Source organism: Jaculus jaculus, chromosome 12 (assembly GCF_020740685.1).
Source record: "Jaculus jaculus isolate mJacJac1 chromosome 12, mJacJac1.mat.Y.cur, whole genome shotgun sequence".
Taxonomy (NCBI): Eukaryota; Metazoa; Chordata; class Mammalia; order Rodentia; family Dipodidae; genus Jaculus; species Jaculus jaculus.
Window position 1 is genome coordinate 68,818,097 of NC_059113.1, and position 17,319 is coordinate 68,835,415.

The 17,319-nt window shown below is 45.1% G+C and overlaps 1 protein-coding gene across 1 annotated transcript in view; it reads left to right on the forward strand.

Annotated features, from left to right (window-relative positions):
- The first annotated feature begins 655 nt into the window (after positions 1–655).
- Fgf2 (fibroblast growth factor 2) overlaps positions 656–17,319 on the forward strand; it is an 84,975-nt gene continuing 68,311 nt past the window's right edge. Inside the window, exon 1 of the mRNA XM_004667004.2 lies at positions 656–845. Within this exon, the coding sequence (XP_004667061.2) occupies positions 671–845 (175 nt within the window). The 5' untranslated portion in view covers positions 656–670. The remainder of the gene's footprint in view (positions 846–17,319) is intronic.

Consider the following 17,319-nt stretch of genomic DNA (forward strand, 5'->3'; position numbering starts at 1 on the left):
TGACTCTACTGAAAATCATCGAAACCACCAAACTTCTTACTTTGAGAATTTCAGGAAACTAAGCTGTAATATTGAACTGCAGCAAGCTCAGCTCTAGATTAGGACATCGCCCCACTTCTACTATCATAAGGACTCGAGGTCCGTGCTCATCTTTCCACGATGTGTAACCAAGGGTGCTGCTGAATCTATTTGGAGTAAGCGTCTGCAGACTGCCCACACCAATTGGGGGTGCCAATCGGACTTAAACCAACCCTTCTGCTTCTTTGGGTGGAAGGTGCGCTCCTTGGGGGTGGGGGGGTTGTACTTGAATTTTAGAGGTTGCGTCACCATAGTGGCCTGGCGACAGCTCCCTCCGCAGAGCCGGACAGTCTGCGCAGCAAGAGGCTGCGGGACCCGCGGGGCTCCGGATGGCGCCGCGCGTGCGCTGTGCGGCGCACAGGGGCGGGACGCGGGTGACGCGGCCGCGGGGTGCACACGGGCGCTCGCGGCCGCTGCGCAGCGGGCGGGGCAGGGCAGGCAGCGGCAGGCCGAGGGGCGCGGGAGCTGCGGGGACGGAGGCTGCGGCCCGAGGGCGCGCACAGGCGCGACGCTGGGGGGCCGGGGCCGGGGCCGGGGCCGGGGCGCCCGCGGCGCAGCGCCGGTTGCGGCTCGGCGGGGTCGCGGGGGCCCCATGGCGGCCGGCAGCATCACCACGCTGCCCGCGCTGCCCGAGGACGGCGGCGCCGCCTTCCCACCTGGACACTTCAAGGACCCCAAGCGGCTCTACTGCAAGAACGGCGGCTTCTTCCTGCGCATCCACCCCGACGGCCGTGTGGACGGCGTCCGAGAGAAGAGTGACCCTCACGGTGAGCCTCCACCACCCCCCGCCCCCCCGCGTCGTCCCCCTGCTCCAGACGAGATGCCCTTCCCCTCCCTCTGGGAGCCCGGGTCCCTTTTGACCCTGTCCACTTCTGTGCCCTCGGGGAGCACGGCCTCTTCTGACTCTGTCCACCTTGGTGCCCTTGAATAGTACGTGTCTCTTCTACGCTTGTCCACCTCTGCGACCTCAAGGAGCACGTGGGTCTTCTAAGCCTGTCCACCCTCGGGGAGCACAGGCCCGTTCTGACCCTGTCCACCTTTGAGCCCACAGGGACCCGGGCCTTTCTGAGCTCACAGGGGATATGGTCCCTTACACAGTCGACCTCTGAGTTCTCCAGGGACTTGGGTTCCTTCTGCACCCTCCAGTACTGGGGTTCTTTCCATGCCTCATCCACATCTTCACATGTGCCCTCTCCCCATCTACCCCCTCTCCCCGCCTCGCTCCCCTATAGGGCTACCTCCGAGGCCTGAGCTATGGGGTCACACATAGCAGGACTGGGTTCCCAGTGAGCTTCTCCTGGTTGAATCCTGGATCAGTTGCTCGTGTTGGACAGCAGACATGGCTATGGGGCTCCTTCAGGGGCCTTAGCGGCTCAGACTTTGCTGTGCATCCTGGAGTTCCACACATCAGGCCAGCAGGGATTCAGTGATGTTTATGAGAAAAATGCCTGCTCAGAATCCTACCCTTCAGTTTGAATTTAGTGGACCAGTGGGATGCTCGGCCCTTACCCACCACTTTACTCACACCCGTGCAACTTCTCTCCTTTCTAAATGACTAAAGAAGTTAAACTTTAGTGGCACTGAACCCCAGGACAGTTTCCACTTCTACCTTGCAGTGGGTTGAGGAAAAAATATAATCATAGCACTTTTTCTTTACTTAAAAATAAAATAGGAACTGGGGAACTGGCTTAGCGGTTAAGGCATTTGCCCGAGAAGCCTAAGGACCCCGGTTCGATTTCCCAGGACCCATGTGAGCCAGATGCACAAGGGGGTGCATGCATCTGGAGTTTGCTTGCAGTGGTTGGAGGCCCTGGCATGCCCATTCTCTCTATCTGCCTCTCTCTCTCTCTCAAATAAATAAATAAAATATTTTTTTAAAGACATAAAAAAATGCCTGGAGAGACGTCTTAACGGTTAGGGCACTTGCCTGCGAAGCTTAAGAACCCAGGTTTGACTTCCCATAACCCACATAAGCCAGACACACAAGGTGCACAAGGTGGCTGATTGCAGTGGCTGGAGGCCCAGGCCTTTCAATTCTCCCCCTCTTTCCCCTTATAAAATAAAATCCACTTACGGTTTTTAGAAATAACTCTACTAAGTCAATATTCTCAACTTTAGAGGTCCACCAAGATCACCTGCAGGGTTTGCTGTAACACAAATTGGACCCTACTCCCGTCCCCAGGAGTTCTCTAGCTCCAGGGCTGGAGTGACAAGGACAGTTTGCATTTCTAACAAGTTCCCAAGTGATGCTTCTCTGGGGAATCACACTTAGAGCCTCTGGCTAGTAAAGAGGAAGAGTAGCTCTCAGGTGGGCTGCTGGAATTTGAAGTGAGAACCAGTATATGTTTTCATCTGTGTGGAAAGCTTGGCTTTCCTAATTTTATGGGTTCCCATGAGGGACCTATCATCTTTTTGTCTGGAAAAGAACAGCTGAGGTCTTAGATTCTGAGGTACACTTTAGGTAGTTTTATCTTTGTCATAGGATACTCATGGCATTCCATTCATTTTGGGAAGGAAGAACCAAGAGAAAGTCCTACAACCAACATGAGTTGCCCTCGAAGTATGATGTACAGTTTTTTGCTGGGTATTTTAAAATGTAGATAATTAAAATTTTAATTGATATAAAACATAAGAATTTTATATATTAATGGGATAAGGTGATGTTCCATACATGCTTATATGTTGTATTTTATTTAAGTGGGTTTGAAAATACTTGTCTCCTCACCATTTTTTTATGGCAGAAACTTAAAATCCCTTCTTTTAGCTTTTTAAAATATATAATATGCCATTGTTCTCTGTAATCACTACAGTGTTGCCATTGTGTGTTTACCTGCCAGAACGTCTTATTCCTTGCTAAAGCTTGGTATTGGCTTAGTCTTATTGCTTCTAAATAGAGGCTGTTAAGACCTGTCACAATTTGAAAAAAAAAAGTTGTCAATCACTCTATCCAGTAAAATTGCAAAGATACTTAAAAACCTAATATACAGGTTATAGCTATTTCTCTGTTCCAATGTCAAATATTTAATGAAATTTATTGTATTTTAAATTTGTTTGCTAGTCTAAGCTGACTAGGATAAACTGCATGTCCATGTAGTTTTACTCTTTTCTAGCGGCATAAATTTTGTTTAAAAAAAAGAAAGAAATATCTTCTAGATTGGGGTTTAAATGGGTCCTTAAAAAGTGCTATATTAGGTGCAGAATCATCTTTCCATTGAAGCCATTTCCCTTACGGTAGGCCTCTATAGAGGCGTGTGGGGATAATGCTGAGTTGCATACTGTATTGCTACCCTGTAGAAATAGCTGTTAACTTCTCCCCAAATACAGACTGGGGTTGCATTTCTGTATTTTTTGAGACTGGCTTTGAATTTGAGATTCTTCTGTCTGTGCCTCCTATGTCGTTGGTGGTAGTTGCAATGCCTGGCTCATTTTTTAATCTTTAACTCAGTGATTCTCAAGTAGGGATGATTTGGCGTTGTGTACCAAATCTTTGTTATAACCTGGAAGAGCACTCCTGAGTATTTAGTGCGTAGGGGACAAGGATGTGACTAAACATCCTGTTGTGCCCAGGGTGTACCCCAACAAAAATGTTCTGACTACAAATGTCACTAGTGCTAGGGTCTGGAACCTTGCCAGGTTTATTTCTGGATAAATTCAAGATGCTTATAGTCATGAGCAGAATAAGTCATCCAGATCTGTGAAGACTGCTAACTCTTTCACCAGCTACAGACTGAAGAGAATACTAACATTAAAACGATGTTATGTAGTCCTACCTGAGTTTAAGACACACTCTGGTTGACCAAATCAAAGAGAAGAATGATGGAAAATATAAAGGGGAAAGAATGAGCATGGGCATTACACAACTGTGTCCTCTCATTTACCACCTACCCTGAATGAACCGGCCAATGAACATGGAGAAATGAAAGCAGAGTTAACAGAAGCCAGTGAATTAGTGGCTCAGCTTCTGTGAAAAGTTGAGAAACTTTTGACTCATTCCTCCAACTCTGTCTTCCATTTGACTTGAAAATCTATCACTGGAGACTTTTTCCTTTGCAGTAGCACTTTCTGCCCAGATAGCTTCCAAAGTGCAAGTAACTCTGGAAGACCATGCTCAGCCTTGATCAGATGGTAACTTTGAGTGCTGTGGAGTTGGCAGTGGCATTCTTTTTGTTTGTTTGTTTGTTTGTTTGGTTGGTTGGTTGGTTTTGCGAGGTAGGGGTTCACTCTAGCTCAGGCTGACCTGGAATTCACTCTGTATTCTCAGGGTGACCTCGAACTCATGGCGATCCTCCTACCTCTGCCTCCCGAGTGCTGGGATTAAAGGCGTGCGCCACCACGCCTGGCATGGCAGTGGCATTCTTTGCAGACTGTGGTCCATATGGTAGGGTGCTGGCTAGGTGAGGAGTGTGGCTCAGGTCCAGAAGAGGAGGCAGGGTGAGGAGATGTGGGCCAAGTGAGCACAGTGGTGCAATGTTCTGAGAGGGTGGTTAGAGAAGATGACCTAGCTTTAACTCCTCTGAAGTCTCAGTGTTGCTGAAGGTTCACTTCACACCTGGTTGTCTCTTGAGTTGCATTTTCTTGAGTTGCTTTTTCTCTTAAAGGGGCCCCCTTTCTAATCTTTCCTTGCAAGCCTAGAAGAATATTCTTTTGATGTGAGGGCCACTATTCCCCAAGAAGTTGCAGTCTGCTTTCCCAATGTGTATACTGAGGGCTCACCTTCCTTTTGAGGGCTGTGATTTTGAGTTTGGCACACCTCTAGTATTTATGGGAATGTCGAATGTTTAAAGTCTACTCTAAACCTGTGAGCAACAAGCTGTTTCAAGGAGAGAGAACATTTTATCCCAAGCAGCACGTACAACATGTAGTGGAGTGGACTGAAATGTGTGCTGCTTTGAATGCCAGCATTAAATCTATTCCAGATGCTCTTATTCAGGGGAAATGAAGGTAGTTAGAAGTGTTAGGTCCACCTCTGAGCTTCTTCCAGGAGTGACTGCCTATTGGTCACAATTCTCTGTTTCCAGGGTGCAGGAGACCTGAGCCTGGCAAGGGTTGGGGACAGACCCACTCTTGTCTTGAGCAGAAATGGTAGCTAGATCAACATGCTTCCTACTGCATGTGATCCACTCAATGCCAATCATAAAAACACAGCTTTGTGAAATTGAAAGAGAAGCTTCAGTTTCACAGAACTGCTTTTAGCAAAGTTCAGAGACGTAGCCAGTCCTGTGTCCCACCCTGTCAATGCTCTCTCCTGGTGCAGCTTCCAGCCTCCATGTTTGCTCCCATTCAGTCACAGTGCCCTCTGGTCTTCAGCCAGGCTTCCTCCATTTCTGGATACTGAGAGCCAGCCACTCTGGAGCTACCCCACCGGTGGCCTCAGGTTGTTCTCCTAGTAACTTGTCTCAACTTCTCTCTTCACGACTTCCCTTGTGTAAGATGCCCTGACTTTTGGAAATAGTTGTCAAAAGCATCTCATCACTTTGCCTTGATAGACATTATATTTACTGCAGTGTACAGTAAACAAATGAAGTCAGGCTGTAAGAACCTGGAAGTCATGTCATTGGTGTAGTGATGAAAGGACAATTCATGAGTCACAGATATTACCACACCTTGGGAGCCTTGTAAGAGGAGTTTAATGCCAAGTGACTTCAGCCTGGAAAAGGCAGCAACCCTCTGACCAACCCTCAGGGGTTTCGCTGTTTATAAAATAACCATTATGTAATTAGGCCTTGACAGTGTGTAACAATTAAGTTCTGATATTCTCCTTTTGATTTATGAGGCCATGTGGCATCCATAGCCATGATTTTAAAGTTTAATTTGGAAATAAAATTTGCAGATGGTACAAACAACCAAAACCATCTCATACATTATAAGGAAACATTGACCGTGTTCAGAGTGGATGCTGGGTACTCACTTTCAGTGGTGCCAGACAGGACAGCCCAGTGATCACCTCATAGGAACGGCTCCTTCAACAAGATAGCAACTCCACATGCACCTTGATTTTCGCATCTCTTTCCAATCACAGGCATTGTTAATTTTCCAGGCCCTTCCTGGGACTTTTTGTCCTGGAGCACATATCTGTGACCACTGAAAGAACCTTTTGGGGTACACATCTTAACCTCACTAGCATAGTCTGTCTGAATAAGTGTGTTTTGTTTGCTGTGTTTTTGAGTTTGACATTTTCTGGGCTTTAACATCATCAGATCAGGGATCATCTGGTCTTGTATTTTTGTCAGTGCTCAGTCAGTACTTAGTGCTTACTTTTGAAAGGAATACTGAACAATGCTCATCCCTATAGACCTTTCATTGTAGCATTAGAAAAGGTATGGGACACTGTGGTTGTTAGTGTTTTCTTGTTATAGCCACTGTTTAGGTCAGTTTTTAATGATCTTTGCCTATCAGATTTTTTTTCTTTCTAATAATTGTGGTAACCTTAAGGCAATGTTATTTATAGTTCCATAACTTAAGAGAGGTTGGAAGAAATGGTGACTACCAGAGAGCTTCACCCATTGAGCATAGACTGGTTCATAGAAAACAGACTGGCCTTGTTCTAAACCTTTGTCAGATATTTTTAGTCTGAAGACATTTTGTAGGTCCTGAAGACACAGTTAGCCAGTATTTGGTGTTTAACTTGTGTCTCATCTGATCTGACCTTTTCCCTCTTCCTACACAAGGGGACCTGCCTGGTGTACCTTACTGTTACTCATTTATTTACAGAAATCTGGAGTGTGTGCATGTGTGTATTTTCAAAAGGTTATTGAGCCAGGCGTGGTGGCACACGCCTTTAATCCCAGCACTGGGAGGCAGAGGTAGGAGGATCGCTGTGAGTTCGAGGCCACCCTGAGACTCCATAGTGAATTCCAGGTCAGCCTGGGCTAGAGTGAGAACCTACCTCGCAAAAACAACAAGAACAAAAAAAGGTTATTGACTTCCCCCCAAATTAACCTCTAAGTTGGACTGTCCAATAGAGTTCTTTTTTTTTTAATTTTTATTTATTTATTTATTTGAGAGCGACAGACACAGAGAGAAAGACAGATAGAGGGAGAGAGAGAGAATGGGTGTGCCAGGGCTTCCAGCCTCTGCAAACGAACTCCAGACGCGTGCGCCCCCTTGTGCATCCGGCTAACGTGGGACCTAGGGAACCGAGCCTCGAACTGGGGTCCTTAGGCTTCACAGGCAAATGCTTAACCGCTAAGCCACCTCTCCAGCCCCAATAGAGTTCTTAAATAAAAGATTCCTAGAGTTTCAGGGCACTCGGGGATAAACAAATGAAGGAGAGTATGTGACTATGAAATGTTATACTTCAGGTATAACTGAGTTGTTAGAAGGTATGATCTTGGTTTAATTGATAAATAAGCTTTTATTGACTTATAATGAAAGTTTATAATTAATAATTTATCAAAGCAGTGGTTTGTTTTGTGTTAAGAAGACTTTTACAAGGTAGAACTAGTCTGGCTGGATTCTGTTCATCATCTAGGCATTATGAGATGCTGGGACCCTAAGGTACACTTATTTCTTCATACCTGTGTAGAGCTCATTGCTTAATGTGTCCTCCTTGGACTCCCAGCCAGATGCCCACTGCAGTTGAGGTTTACAGTTCTCTTGATGTATCTTCAGACTTGTCTGTCTTTTACTGGAGATATTTATGTATAACAGTGTTGTTATATTTGGAAAAATTAGGGACTCTTTAGGTTAGCTATTGGCTTTTCTGACAATCTATAGAAATAATTTCATATGAAAAATGGTTTACAACTTTTATTACAATTATGACTTATTTAAAAGTATTTAAGTTTTTTTTCCTGAGACAGTGTTTTCATTCTATAGCCCAGATGGCCTGGAATTAATCCTTGGTGAACTTCCTGCCTTAGTTTATGAGTGCTGGGATTAGAGTCACCATGCCTGAAAGCATTTAGGATTTCTTTAGTGATGTAGATATGAAATAATAAAAATTTCCTCATATTTGTCACACATTTGTTCATTGATATTTTCTTTTGTGGTCCAACCCCAAAATCCCACACTTCTTTTACCTGATTTGCTTTAATTCTTTTTTGAGCTCTGGATTCTGTCCTAGGAGTCTACGTAATTCAGTGTTTATGAGACACCACCAGTCTTCTGCCTCAGTCATGTTGCCTTTTCTAGTTTGTCACCCTCCTCTGACATGTGGCAGTATGGCCTGCCTCTAATTTCTTGAGGATTTCCTTGGTTTTCATCACATCACACCTATGGGGTACTATTGTTACCTGCCAGTGGTTTTTTTCTACTACTCACTTCTGCTTTTTTGCTTTCTTACCCCTTACTCATTTTGACTCTTTCTCCTTTGTTTGTGTGATGTGTGCTGTAATGTCTTCAACAGGTCCTTCTCAGTATCTCCTGATTCCCAGTCTCCTCTTGATCCAAGGACAGGCATACTGCTGCAGCCTCAGCATAGCATTCACAAAGCAGAACCCAACATCACTGTCTCATACCAGCTTCTCTTTCTGCCTTGTTTCCATTATACATACACTGTTCTTCTCCAGGCCAGTGTGGCAACAAGAGCTCTTTGATGCCTTTCCCTGTTCTCCTCTCTGTGTGTGCACGCATATTTGCATTTGTTTCTCAAACCTAGTGGTCCTTCTTTGCTCTCCTCTTGATTCCCCCACCCTTTGCTTTCCTGTTAATCTTAAGTATTGGCTAACACTGCCTCATCTTCCTTCTCTTACATGACCTTCATCTTCTCCCCCACTGCCTGCCATCTGTACCTCCCTGAGGTAGGAGTCTATCCAGCATGACAGTCCCATCACTGTTTCAACAGTTGGGCTTCCCTAATGTGGTCCTTGATTTGCTTTTGGAAAATTGTTTTTCTTCCCACTTTCTTACACAGGTTCTTCCATTCTTAACTTTCCCTGAAAAAAATCTTATAAAAACAATTTTAACAGTCTTCTTTGTGAATGTGCCTTGTTGTCCTTGGAACACTGAATGATTTCTCTTTCTTTCCTGTAATACTTGGTACATACTCAGTTAGAGAAGTTGAAGACTTTGTGTCATAGCTGATTGTTTATGTGTCTGTCTCTTGCATCGGATCTATGAGCTCTTTGAGGGCAAGGACAAGGTTAGGTTTTATGTATCCCTCTTTCAACATACAAGCAATTCAAGAATGTTTGTTAGCAAACAAATAAGCCAGGGATCATCTCCCCACCTCTGTGCTCCTCTCCATCCCTGTGCTCCTCTCCATCCCTGTGCTCCTCACCATCCCTGTGCTCCTCTCCATCCCTGTGCTCCTCACCATCCCTGTGCTCCACTCCATCCCTGTCCTCCTCACCATCCTGGTGAACCTCTCCATCCCTGTGCTCCTCTCCGTCCCTGTGCTCCTCTCCATCCCTGTGCTCCTCTCCGTCCCTGTGCTCCTCTCCGTCCCTGTGCTTCTCTCCGTCCCTGTGCTCCTCTCTGTCCCTGTGCTTCTCTCCGTCCCTGTCCTCCTCTTTGTGCCTGTCCTCCTCTTCATCCCTGTGCTTCTCTCTGTCCCTGTACTCCTCTTTGTGCCTGTGCTTCTCTTCATCCCTGTGCTCCTCTCTGTCCCTGTGCTCCTCTCCATCCCTGTCTATTTCATCCTCTTTCCTCCATCCTTTCTTCTCTCTTTTCTTCCTCATAATCCTTGTTGTCCTCACCATCTCTGTCACCCTGTTCATCATTATCCTCCTGTTTCCCTGTCCTCTTCTCTATCCTCTTTCTCTTTTTCTGTCCTCTCCATCCCCATCTTCTTCTCCCTCTGTGTCATAGTTATAATCCATCCCCATTTCTTTCTCATCATCTTATACTTGCCTTTCCTTTGTGCTGTCTAATACTCTCACAGCTTGCTGGTTTTTCGTTGCCTCTCCTCTAGTTTTATTGGGCGTTCCAAGTTGGGAAGGAATTTTTGATTGTTAAAATACTCAAGCAATATTACTTGACAGTTCTTTATTTCCTTTTCTACTTTTGAGATTGAGTTATTTATCCTAGGCTCACTGTGGCTCCAAGTTGTAAGGCATGTAAGTTTAACCAACCTTCGCCCCCCTCCCTCTGTCCCTTCCTGCTAGACATGTACTGTGCATTGAGCTATATTCCCAGCCCTAGGACTTTGAGTTAATAGGTATAATGATGTGTATGAGGTGTATAGAGCGTGTAGGTTAATGTAGTAGCTCTGTGGTTCATTTGTGCACCTTTTCACCATTCTAAGGAGGCAACAAAGGTACCGTAGCTATTTGTTTAGAGGCCTTTTTTTGCTGTAGAAGGCTGCTGTTCCAACTTTTGAGGCATTAATATTTCTAATAGTGATGCTAAGTTTCAGAGCTAGTCATTGTCCTCTTATTAGGAAATGGAGATCTCAGAATACATACCTGACTCAGGCACCTTCACCCATTAGTAACTTTTCCTTTAAGTCTGAAACCAGTGAATCATTCCATAAATTAGGACTGAGCAGTGCCTGGTACCATTGTTAGCATCCTTTTGGGCTGTGAGGAAATGGTGCTTGTAGCTTCATCTTAATATTCATTCAGGTCTATGAGCCAGTATTTATCACAAAAATCTGTAAAGCTCTTAGAAGGACAGAGCCTGTATGACAGTGAGTCACAGTCTTTGTGATGTGATGTCTGCAAGGGTGGGTGGAAGAGATTGCTGAATAACCCATCTCCTCTCCTCCCTTCAAACCTGAATCATTTCACAAATAGAAAACAATTCATAAGTCTTCAGATGGTCATTACATAAAGAGGGAATGGAAGAAAGTAAGAGTGAATAATATCTCCATTTAAATTTTTTGAAATAATTAAAAACACTTATTTAAAGGAAAACAAAACATGACAGTTCACCATGGCTCACATTTTGCAGGAAGGTGGTCTGAGAGGCAAGTACTACTAGGGAAAGCTGGGGCTGGTATGTAAGCAGAGTGAGCCTAGGCTGTGCAACCTCCACACCCTGTCCCAAACCTCTCTCTCTCACATTGTCCCTGCCCAGTGTCCTTAAGAAGAGAATGAAGGAATGAAAGACAACAGTGTAAGATGTCTAGAGGTCACTCTCAGCAACATCCTGGCAGTCAACTTCTGTGAATTTTCCTGCCTGCAAACTAGGGATAATATATGTCCTCATGTCCAGCTCCCAAAACAGGTGCAAGGTTCAAATTTCACCAGCTTTTGAAAAGTATATCCTATAGATAGTGTGTTCAAAGAGCCTGGATTGTAAAGGATGGTGATCTCTCAAAATAGAAGCTTCTAGTCAAAATAAGGAAGCATACAGGCAATTTCTATACATGTTTTATGTTTTTCTGTCCTATCTCAGACCTCATAGGGTTTCTGATTTCATAAGAATCATTACTGGGCTGGGGAGATGGATCAGAGGATAAAGTGCTTGCTATGTCACTGTGTTTGGATTCCCAGAAACCATGTAATCTGCATGTAAGCCTAAGGTGAGAAGGAAGGTAGACATATGAGAATTGCCCAGAAGCTAGTGGACTAGCTTGCCAGGCATTCACAGTGGTGATTCTGCCTTAAACAAGATGGAAGGTAGAGACCAGCCAGCACCCAAAGTGGTCCTTTCACTGCCACATGTGTGCTGTAGCATGTGCATGTCAGTACTCACACACATGAGCATATACACACAGAATCATTACTGACAGTTGTAGAGCACCTCACATTCCTTGTTCCACGCAATTTTCTCTTATGAGAGTCATGGGTTGAATTAAAAATGAGCATTAAAATGTCATCATCCCATTATTTTGCAAACTTACTAAAAATAATAAAAATAAAGCATTACAAATTACTATTAGGATTATATGTCTTGAATTAGAAATGAAATTAACCTTTCTACTGTCATATAAACATGTGGCTTATGTCTTGTAACCCAGTACCTGCTATGCATCTTCTTTTCCCTTACCTGTTTTTACCTTTTCTATTGTTATTTGGTTTGATTCATTTTTTTTATTCTTCCAAGTATTGATTGTTTTATTGCAGCTAATCCTAGCCTTGGACTCCTTTGAAGGTGCTGGTGGTGTGTGTGTGTTTGTGTGTTCAGGAAGGTGTCATTTTCTGATTAGCTGGATGGTAACTTGAATTGGATGGGGACTCAGGAGCAAAGGTCCCTTTTACATTGACACTTCTGGCTCTCAGCTGGTAAGCACTTGCATTTTACATTGCTGGTGCTTTTGATACTTTCCATCTATGTTGCTGGGCTCCCCCTGGCAGGTGGTGCTGGGGGAGGACCAGGCCAGCTGGTTCATCCCAAGGGGTTGAGGAGAGTGGGTGTTGATGGCCAGGAACAAAACCACCAAGCCAGGAACTCACTTTATTGTTACAGGCAGGTGTTTATATAATATTGAGAAGACAGGCAGGGATTTTAGGATGGGGTGAGATATAAGGACCAATAGCATACCGCAACCTTTGAGATGATTGGTTCTAAACGCGCATGGGTGGGGACTCTTAACTTCCTGTGCAGAAGTAGCAGGCCAGAGGCCATTTGGCCCCCTGCTGAGTCATAGCTGGGCGGAGGCAGTTTGCCAAACTTTAGCTAGGCTCAGGAAATTCCACTAGGCCTCATGTCCGGGCCTCTCAAGGCCCAACATCTCCCCCTTTTGTTTTTGTAACAGCATTAGTCACCATGGCCCCTGTCTTAGGTTGTCCCCCTCTGGGGATCTTACCCATCAGGTAGCTTGCTGAGAACCCACTCCATGGCCTGTCTTAGGTTGTCTCAGTCAGTCTGAGATCTTACCCATCATCGGTCACATGGAGGGCAGAGGCAGTGGCACTGGGTCGTCTGAGGAACTTAATTCCTGAGTTTCCAGCCTTTGATAATGTATCTCAACCTGATGGATTTTTATTGCCTCTAGCCTCTGGTGAATGAATTGTGTGATTTTGTTAATTACACAAGGCCCACCAGTGAGGATAAGGGAAAGGAGAAGAAGAGGTAGAGGGAGGAGGTAGTGTAAGAAGCCATGCAGGCCTGTCCACAGTGGGTTGTCCTGGAGGTCCTGCCATCTCTTCTCCAGGTCCTCTTGAAGTCTTTTGATCTTGTCTTGAACGATTCCCGATCTATTGTTATAGAAACAGCATTTTTCCTGTCAAAACAAGCATATGCCTCCCTTTTTGGCCATTAATAGGTTTAGTCCTCTCCTGTTTTGTAAGACTACCTGAGCCAGGGAATCTAGCTGTTGTTGGAGATCAAGGATAGTGTTGGACATGGCTTTTATGTCACTGATATTCCCAACCCAACGAGTAGGGTGGTATGGACAACTGTAGTTGTATCATTGGTGATTGCTGTAAGCAGCTGGGGAGGCCCAGATTGGAGGCAAAGCCGGCAATCCTCCGCAAGGGAGGGAATTGTTTGGTTTATAAAAGGCCTTATGGTCAGTAGTGATGAAAGTCTCGGTATCTCCAACGATGTCTTGCCCCAGTGAGTTAGCAGTGAGCCCAGTCACTATGAGAGGGTGGACTTCTTCCCTGTCCCCACCTGGGTCAGTCCAAGGGAGCCACGTGGCAGTCTCCCAGGAGGTGGATTGCCTGCCAACTCCCAGTAGGGGAGGGCCAGGCACAGCTGCCAGGAGGGGGCCACTTCCTCCTTTTTTAGGACTCTTCGGTCTGCTCTAGTGTCAATGAGAAGTTTGAATCTTTTATTGCCAATATTTAAAATAATTTTGGGTCTAAGGCCGGGGACTAGAGGGATGGTCCAATGGGCTTTGATGGTCTCTTTTACCTTATTTAACAGGGCTGGGAGGAGCCCTGGGAGGAGTTTGAAGGCTTTCCCTGTATGTAAAACTTTGACCAACACTCCCTAGCCCAATGAAACCCCTTTTTGCATTTAGGGCAGCAGATGTGAGGGGTGTTGGTTGTCCCCCCCCCCCAGAGGGCAGGGGAGGCATTGTCTTGTTGGAGCACTCCTTTTTAAAGTGGCCCTCATCCCTGCACCCAAAACATGTTGGTTTAACTGTAATGTGCAGATCGTAGTGGCCAAATCTCTGTGTTTATTTTCCTGAACGGCGGCAGCCATGGCCCTAGCCTGATGGGAGATAGTGCCAATGTCCTTGGTGGCTACAATCCATCTACTCATGGAGTTGTCCTTGAGACCCACACAGGTGAGGTGGTGATCAGCCGTTATCCCTTCCTAGACCAACATCTTAGTAAACTGATCCTGTAATGCCCCTGGGGGAAATTTTCTTTGGAGACTTTTTTCCACCCTATCTATAAATGTAGCCAAGTCCTCAGATGGTTTCTGAGTAATACCCATAATTCAGAAGGTCCCTCATCAAGCTTTATCCATGCCGCCAAGCCCAGTGCCCTGACCTGGTCCCTATACAAATCAGGTATAGCCGCCTGTTGAGTGCCTGCTGTATATTGATCAGAGGTACCAGAGAGCATCCCAAAAGTTATTGGCACAGGAGCCTGTTTGGTTTTGTTCTGCCTGTGTATGGCACTCATCTTTAAAAAAAGGCACACCACTTAATGTATAGGGGACCCGACAAGACAGCCCTGACTGGATTTTTCCAATCTTGGGTTGTACAAGGATGATGGGCAAGTCCCTGTAACAGGGTCTCAGCCCAAGGAGAGTTAGGTCCATCCTCCAAGACTGCCTTTTTAAGCTCCTTAAAGTCCTTAGCTTTCACAGATACCAGGCAGCAGGGTGATTGCCCCCAGGATTTAGATTGACAGGAAATAAAAAAGTAGCTTTATTTTCTGGCAACTTGGTGGCCAAATATGAAGGAGGGGCTGAGGCGGTCCAGAAAGGGTTAGTCAATGGAGGAGGTCCCCCGGAAGGCCAGGGAGCACTCTCAAAGGGACCGAGTGAGAGGTATAAAGATGTACCCTTTTCTGGGGTTTTTAAAGCTGTATCTCCAGGAAGAGTAGCCGGATCAGGCTGTATACTATCTTTTTTCTCTGTCTTTTGTTTATGTTTGGTTGGCCTTGGAGGGAAGTAGCCCTTGAGGGCTGAGATCATAGGGAGGACCCCTAAGGGGGTTATTTGACCCTTCTCCACATGTTCCCTTCAAACAAGGGCCTCTACCCTATCCCAATTGTCCCAATCAAAGAGATTTCCTTCCGGCTGCCATGGTGCCAGCTTAAGAAGGCAATCCCAGGTCTGTCGAACCTGATTACCAGTTACCTGAGAGATTGTAAGGCAGGATTGGATTTAGAGGTAGACTGTCCCATATTATAAAGTCGAGAGAGAACTGTCCATAAAATTAAGGCTATAGCAACCCACAGACACATGAGTATAACACAAACATAAGGATCCAAAAGATAGGTAAACATGCTGTACAAAAGCCGCAGATGCAGCTTGCCGGTGAACTGAAAGTGAAAGGAAAGAGAAAGAGAATGAAGAGATGTTTACAAGCAAGTATAGGTTATGGAAGCAAAGTTTAGCACATAAAATATGAAGACTGCCTCATAATTTATGAGGGTACACTCACCTGCACACCGAATGACCTCCTCAACTAATGCCTCTCAGGGGGTTCCAGTCTGCCGGTTCCTGTTGCCCCACACTGGGCGCCAGATGCTTGGCTCCCCCTGGCAGGTATTGCTGGGGGAGGACCAGGCTGGCTGGTTCCTCCCAAGGGGTTGAGGAGGAGGGTGAGTGTCAAGGGCCAGCAACAAAACCACCTAGCTGGGAGTCTGGTCAAAGCAGAAACTCACTTTATTGTTACAGAAGGGTGTTTATATAATGTTGAGAACGAAGGTGGGGATTTTAAGATGGGGTGAGATGTAAGGACCAATAGCATTCCACAACCTTTGAGATAATTGGTTCTAAGCATGCATGGGCGGGGACCCTTAACTTCCTGTGTGGAAGTAGCAGGCCAGAGGCCATTTGGCCCCCTGCTGAGTCATAGCTGGGCGGAGGCAGTTTGCCAAACTTTAGCTAGGCTCAGGAAGTTCCACTAGGCCTCATGTCGGGGCCTCTGAAGGCCCAACACTATGTCATATTTAGTCTCGTCTTTCATCTTTAAATGTAAGGCCCTATTAACCTTCTTTCCTTGTCTTCTTTGGGATAAGGGATTTATAAAACATTGAGAAGAAACATGGCCTATTTAGAGTATGTTCATAAGTTTTGGAAGTTGTTGTTACCTTACTTTAACCCCAGCCATGCAGTGATGGGAGTGTAACAAGTGGGGCTAGACAGACAGCCTTGCTCACTGGTTTGGTAGAAAATAGTAATATATATATATATTTTTTTGGTTTTCTGAGGTAGGGTCTCACTCTAGCCCAGGCTGACCTGGAATTCATTATGCAGTCTGAGGGTGGCCTTGAACTCCCGGCAATCCTCCTACCTCTGCCTCCCGAGTGCTGGGATTAAAGGCGTGCGCCACTACACCTGGCTGAATATAGTAATATTTAAGGAAGCAATATACAGCAGGTGTTAGATTAAAAACTAATGAATTACAGCAACAACTCAGCTGTTAAAGAATGGTTAAAAATGAGTAACATATTAATTTCTGAAGGATTGTCATAGAAGCCATGAAGTATTCATGACCCTGACCATAGGCATCCCCTGGTGATTGACAGGCTCCCTCTGCCCCATGGGAGAGGAATGGCCAGCAGCTTGGCTTTTATCATTGTATTCCTAGGACCATGACATTTACTGAATGAATAAATGAAATTTTGGGAGCATGCTCTGTACAGAGCTTTAGAAACCATATATTTAAAGTCCCAAGTACAGACTTATGAAGCAAATATCATTCCTCATTTCACAGTTAAGAAAACTTTTTTTTTTCCTTTTGGCTTCTCAACACATGTTTTGCCCATAACAAGAAGTAATTAATTGCATTCTAGAAGCGTTATGTTTACATAAGTTCTTGGTCAGAATTCCACATGGACAGTGTATGAGAGTTTTTAAGACATGGTTTCAAGTCTTCTAGGGCTATGTCATGTCCAGAGTTAAAAAAGGTGGCCATCTATTCTCCCTTTTCACAACTGACTCTGTTTTGTTGAGGAAGAATTCTGCCATGATTTAGTTCAGTATAATTCTTTAGTATTTAGGTGTAATTTTCTGAGGAACTGAGTTTTTAAATGGCATATACAAAACTAGAAAAAGATGTAATTAAGGATGAATACTACATAAACATTTTTTATTATTTTATTTATTTGCAAGGGGAAGAGGAAGGAAGGAAAGGGCTGGGCCTCTTGCTTTTGTAAATGAACTCCATATACATGCACCACTTTGTATATCTGACTTTATATGGATACTGGGGAATTGAACACAGGGCTGGCAGGGTTTACAAGCAAGTGCTTTATCCATTGAACTACCTTCCAAATCCTT